This window comes from Lepisosteus platostomus, chromosome 11, assembly GCF_059453375.1.
Source record: "Lepisosteus platostomus isolate fLepPlt1 chromosome 11, fLepPlt1.hap1, whole genome shotgun sequence".
Taxonomy (NCBI): Eukaryota; Metazoa; Chordata; class Actinopteri; order Semionotiformes; family Lepisosteidae; genus Lepisosteus; species Lepisosteus platostomus.
The window spans coordinates 47,044,726-47,051,141 of NC_142621.1; the positions used below are offsets into that span (position 1 = coordinate 47,044,726).

At 48.5% G+C, this 6,416-nt stretch overlaps 1 protein-coding gene across 1 annotated transcript in view; it reads right to left on the reverse strand.

Annotated features, from left to right (window-relative positions):
• The window catches only part of smurf2 (SMAD specific E3 ubiquitin protein ligase 2), a 63,652-nt gene extending 59,456 nt beyond the window's left edge, over positions 1-4,196 (reverse strand). Inside the window, exon 1 of the mRNA XM_088600106.1 lies at positions 3,591-4,196. Within this exon, the coding sequence (XP_088456232.1) occupies positions 3,591-3,642 (52 nt within the window). The 5' untranslated portion in view covers positions 3,643-4,196. The remainder of the gene's footprint in view (positions 1-3,590) is intronic.
• Positions 4,197-6,416: the final 2,220 nt, after the last annotated feature.

Genomic DNA, 6,416 nt, shown 5'->3' on the forward strand with positions numbered 1-6,416 from the left:
ATGCATTTTGCCATTTTGTCTAATTCAGACCTTTAAGCACTTATTCAGTATCACGAGCTGAATAGTTTGAGTCTGAAGGACTACTAATAGGTCATGTAAAGGCTACAGGAAAGATCAGAAATACCTGTGGGTAGTAAAACAGCCATTTACAGATTTCCAAGAGAATACAACACAATAAGTAAACAGAATCGAAAGGCAGGCAGTCGTGTTTGAGACCAGGAATGAAGAAGTAGTCAAGAGCTTCACTTTTAATTTAATGGCAAGCAGGAAACACAAGTCTTTAATTTATACAACAAATGACATAAGGCGACAATATCCCTGTCAACGCAGCAGCCACAGTGCGACAAGCGGAGGGGAGATGGAACAACTCTCATCCGCATCACTTCACGGCCTCCAAGGCCACCCGATTCAACCTGCTCCATTCGCGAGCTCCGGACCGGACGGGTTAAACGGTACCGGCTCACTGGCCGGTCCTGGACCTGGGGGCCACGCGGGACGCAACCCCAGTGCCAGGAGCGCTCAGCCAGGCAGGCAGCGAGCCCCCCGCTCCCAGCGCTTCGACAGAAAGCCGCTTGTTTACAGAGAAGCAGGACACCGCTTGGGCCCGGCTGCCAGCCTGGTGCCAAGTGAGCTCCCCAGAGCCGGGCTTCGTGCTGCCGCCGGAGCGCTGGGAACGGGCGCCGAGATCCTGCTAGCAGACTGGCACGCACTCGGAAAGGCGGGGGGGGGGAACAGGAGAAGGAAAGCCACGCTCAGGGCAAGCCCACAGACAAAAAAAAAAATAAAGAGAAAGAAAAGCTCGACTTCCTCCGACAAGCTGGCGAGAGGCGCTGACTGGACGGCATCGCCAAAGACGGAGTTTCCTCCTTCAACGCCGAACTGCGTCAGGCTGCCAAAGCATACCGGCACGCCCTGCGTTAGCGTCCAAAGACCCCGGAAAAAGCCGGGTGTCCCCGGGAAACCGCCCGCATCCCAGGGCACCCGGATGCCCTTCATGGCGTCAGGAGGACCAGGCTCTCCTGCTGTGCACGCTTGGACCGGTGAGGCAGGAAGGGCCGATCCAGCTCTGCCAACACACTTCAGTCCACGGCGCACCCACCCAAAAATAAGGCAACAGGTTTAAAATTACCCGGCTGGCTAACCAGGGCTGAAATGGAATCATGCTGGTTTCCAAAGGGAAGCCTCCTCCCCCTCCCAGCACCCAGAGGTCCTTCGCTGCGGGCCATGAGATCCCCTTGGGATCGCTTCCTCCAGAAGCGCAGGAGAACACCGAACCCCCCCTGTTGGGCTCCGCAAGAAACAACCACGCTGCAGGACCCCCAGACAAGCAGGTGACCTCTGGGATCGTCCTCCCTGCCCTAGAGGCCATGTCAGAGTCTTACCAGTCCATCAGCAGAACCACCCCGGAACACGTCCCGGCCAAGAAAGCCAAGAGGACCTAAACCCACCCCCAAATAAATCAACCGTTCACTCCCGATATCATTCAGCAATAAAACAATCACGCTCTATCGCCTACCCGTTTACACGAAAATGTAAAATGAAATAGTCCTTCTGAAGCAGAGGATCTCTGGAGCGCATGGAACTCATTTTAAAACTCGGCCTCCCTTACGTCAGGGATCAAGAATGTTTTTTTTTTTCACGTTCGTAACCTTGTGCAATACCTTCTTTGGCATCGAAAAATCGAAAACTATATTCTATTAATAAACCGTCGAACTAAAGCGGTAGCTAAGGAAACACTGGTCCCCTTTGGAAAAACAAAAAAACATGTTTTAAAAAAAAATAACTGAATCAAGTAGACAATTCACAGCGACCAGCCTCATGCCTGGGAGAGACCTCCACAGACGAGTCTGCTGAAGTTCGCCTTGCAACAGATCTACCAGAATAAACTTTTTCTGTCTTTATCCCGACTCGACTAAGCCAAGCGCGTATATACACCTCTTTTAAAAAAATCGTTACAACGTACAGACGTTTCAGTTTATTTAAAAAAAGAAAAAAGTACTTCCGAAGTACGACAAAATCTAACACTTTCGTTTTGTCGATACTGTTTTTTGTACTTATTTGGCAAAACATGGTACTGTCGGTAAACTGTTTTTTTTTTTTAGAGTTTAGAGAATTTAGAGGAACTATTAGGAATTTGCAGGCAACGTTTCTTATTGACTTCGGAGTCGCCGAGACCGCCTCACTTTGCGTCTTCACAAGAAGACGTCCTTGTTCAAAAGCAAACAGATGTTTTCGAAATGAGCACGACGTGAATACTTTTCAAACTCAGCTGTGTTTGAAGCCCGGATTGCTTCGCTTGAAGACATTAAATCAGCGGTAATGGCATATTAAACTGGGACATCAGTAACACATTTCGTCTGTAATAACCACACCCCCCTAACAACCACTGAAACACGTAGATATTATGGAACCATTGCGAAACGGGACCAGAAACATCAGTCTCCATCTCCAGCACCTACAAACTTCTCAAAGATACATAGAAGCCACCCATCCATAAAGTTATCTTTGTTTTAAAAGCTGATCTCCGAGGGTGAACAGGGATAGTTCTACTCTGCATACTAGCAGTAGGAACGAACTACTACAAATAAGCGTTTCAGAAAACTGCATTAAAACCTTTGAACTTAACTGAACTTTCTTAATTTTAAAAAAAATAACATTGGAAAAACGATGAGGGCAAACACCTCCACATCTTAAACGATGTTATTTAGGAAGCGTTTAATCGTCGTTAATTTTCTTTAAACAAAGCACGACGTGCGGACGGAAACAAACAGTATTTTTTAAAAAGTCGTTATCAAGTTTAAGCTTATATTTTTTTCAGTTTCTATTTGACTTCTAAGGCCACGCAAGAGCGAAACCTTAAAACTTAACAACTTTAAGTTTGTTTTAATCCAGAAAAGAATCCCCCCCCCCCCCCCAAAAAAAATAGGAACAGACCACACTTCCAGAAATGTAATTTAAAAAGCTGTTCTCCAGGAATTACTTTCAAGCAAAACAATTCTTACACCTAGGGCTCTCTTCAGTTTTAGAACCGATCGGTTTCAACACAAATTAGCCGGACAATAAATGCACTTCCCTCCTTCCTCGGCTATTTACAAAACTGCATATAAAACATTTTTAAAAAAACAGGGCTCCATTCTGGACGTTTTTAATGCAAAAAAAAAAACCCGAAGCGCGTCACACGACTCGATGATTAAAAAGGCAGAGTACCCGGGCGAACAAACTTGCTGGCGCACGGCGCACACCGCTCGGGTACGGACGGGTTCCCCGGGTTTATTTCAAAGCAGGAGCAGCAACAGTCACGACCAGGCACACGACAACGGCTAGCACTCTCCAGGGCAGCTCACCGCCGCCCTCCTCCCCTGCAAGAGCCGCCGTGTCTCAGCGCTCAGTGGGCAACTTGAGCCCCTGGGCCACGGCGGACAGCACACGGTCGGCTCCGTTTCGCCCACAACACAGGAACGCAAAACTCCCCCTTTCACACGGACACGTCCAGGCTGGGGACAGGGGCGCAGAGCCCAGGCGCTCCCGACCTTCTTGTTTTCTTGCCATTTATTTTTCCTCTAAAAAAAAAAAACGGGGGGGCCACCTACCTGTCAAACGCAGTTTCACGGGGCCGTTCCTCCTCACCCCCTGGTTAGACATGTCCTTCGCCGCTTTCCAGCTTGAGTTGCGACGCTAGAAAATATTTACAAAGTATCTCTTTTTTTTTCCTTCCCTCCGCCACCCCCCTCCAACCTCCCTCCTCCTCTCCTCTCCTCTCCTCTCTTGCTCGCCAGCTTCACAGTGGCTGAATAATGGAGTCACGGCCCGGTGGCCCGGATGTGCGTCGCGCTACCATTATTTCACCAGCGCCGACACGCGCGCCCCCCACTCTCACGCGGACAGGAATGCACCCCCTCTCGCGCGCGGCGTCCTCGCGAAATGTTCCCTGCCTCCCCCGAAAGACACAGGTTCACCCCCCCAATGCCGCCGCGTCCTGTTTGCAGAATAAAAGCAGCAGCAATAATAATAATAATAATAATAATAATAATAATAAAGGCGAGCCACGTTCGAGCGCACTTTTCTCTTCCTACATCTCCGGGAAAGACGGACGCACTAGGACGTCGGCGGCACTCTGCACTCTTTCCCACCGGGATCGGTTTTGGAGTGAGAGTGGAAATGGAGTGTGTGCGCGTCCGCGCAAGACGCTGGGAGGAAAAAAAAAATAAAAAAAAAGCTCTTCCCAGTCAGCTCCCCCAGACGGCTCTCCTCCTCCGCAAGACGGCTCTCTGCTGACCTCTCCAGACAGACGCCGGCAGCTCTTGCGAAATTACAGAGACGTGCATCGGGTCCCGCGACTGTGCAAACGCGATTTTTCTTTTTAAAATAAGCCGAAAACGAACGTCCCGCAGCCCCCTGCATCGGGCTCCCCGTCATCCTACACGATGCACACGTATCGGTGATGGCGCACGCTGGTGTAGTGTATTCGCGGTTAACTTCGCAATTGTGTAGCTGCACAATCATCTTCCATCCAATCCAGACGTTCCGTGATGTTCAATAGCATCAAGTTCAAGTTTATTGTCATTATACTCGTACACGGGTATATGATATAACGAGATGCTATTTAGCTAGTTCTCAGTCGGTAAGTAGTACAAAAAACAACAATACAATTGTATAAGAAAAGAAAGACAGAGACAACAGGCAGTGTGCAAAACACCAACAGGTGTGCAAAATCATACATCAACAGAATGAAATAAAGGATAGGAAATTATGGGGAGTGAACTTCTTGACATGTGAGGTAGAGGTAGATTTCAATGTGTGTTTGGGATTTGATGAAGAGAGAAGGCACTGTGAGGGTTCAGATTGTAGGTGAGAGAGGCTGGGAGTTTAATAGTTTGATGGTGCGGGGGTAAAAACTGTCTCTGAGTCTGGTAGTCCGGTCCGAATGCTCCGGTACCGTTTTCCAGATGGTAGAGGGTCAAACAGTCTGTAGCTGGAGTGTGTGGGGTCTTTGATAATGTTAGAGCTTTCCTCAAGCACCATCTGTCATAAATGTCCTGTATGGATGGGAGAGCAACCCCAGTGATGGACTGGGCAGTTTTCACCACCCACTGTAGGGCTTTGTGGTCAGCAATACTGCGGTTGCCATACCACACTGAAGCAACCTGTCAGTGGGCTTTCTGTAGTGCATCTGTAAAAGTCAGGGAGGATCTGGGGAGATATCTTAGCCTTCTTCAACCGCTCACCACTAGAAATCAGTTGCTCATACGGCTGACCATAACAAGAGGGGGAAAAAAAAACTTGGTTTGCAGCACCAATAGGATATGTCTCTAAAAATGTAGTGTACAGGAGCAAACATATCAATAACACGCTGAAACACTGAAGGAAAAAAAAACATTTCCGTGGACACCCTAAGGCTGAAGAAATGCCACACGTCGTGGAGTTAACTGCTACCTGCTCACTCCAACCTCTCTACCGCATGTGGGACGTCCTGTTCCCTTAAACTGATTTCAGGAATCCTGCCTCCAGCGCCCCCTGCAAGCACACCTCAGTCCGGTCGGGTCCAGTTCCTTGTATTCAACACCTTGGAGACCCATTTTCCCCAGCCATGAAGTGCAGCAACACCTCCGGGTGCGTCATCCTTGCTCCTCTGGCAGCCCAGCTACACAACATGGCAGGCAGGCGCAAAACCTGGCAGGAGCTTCACCAGTTGAATTGAGAGGAGACGAAGGCTAGCAGGCACCATACAATCAAAACACCAGTTCACACTCTGTAGCTCTTAACAGCACCCTGGGCCTTTTGGTGAGCAGGTTAACTCACTGAAGGGACTAACACAGCAGTCCCTGCTCAAACTGGGGTACTACAGAAATTCCAGGGCAGACAGGAGAGCACCTATTGATCTCCAAAAAACATTTAGAGTAAGAGAGGCCAGGCCCAGCCTTGCTTTTCATACAAAACCAGAGTTCTGAGCAGACAATTTACAGTAGTTAGTCTGGTGCAAGAATTCCCCTGGATCTTTCAGATATCCTACAGAAACCGCTTCCCTGTGCATAGACTAACCATTGGAAAAACCCCTCAACTGTGGTTCGAGTAGGCAGATGTGTAGACCGCAAGAGAACCAGAAGGCTTCACAGCCAAGACGTTTTCATTATGGAATAAACGTTTACCTGTTCCTTAATCCAGGTTGTCAAAATAGCTCACAAACATGAAACTGGATGCATTTAGTCTCATTCAATTTACCCTTCCAGAAATCACCATCAACCGTGAAGTGTTATCCTTCAGGGATAATGAAGGACTTCAGCATTCAAACACAGCAGAAACCAGAAATTGTCCCTTGTGGACTTCAGAGCCAAGAGCTCAGGGTGCAGCTTCATTGTGAAGATCAAAGGCACAGATTGCAGACAAGTGGAAACATCAGTCCTTCTAAGCTGCATTGA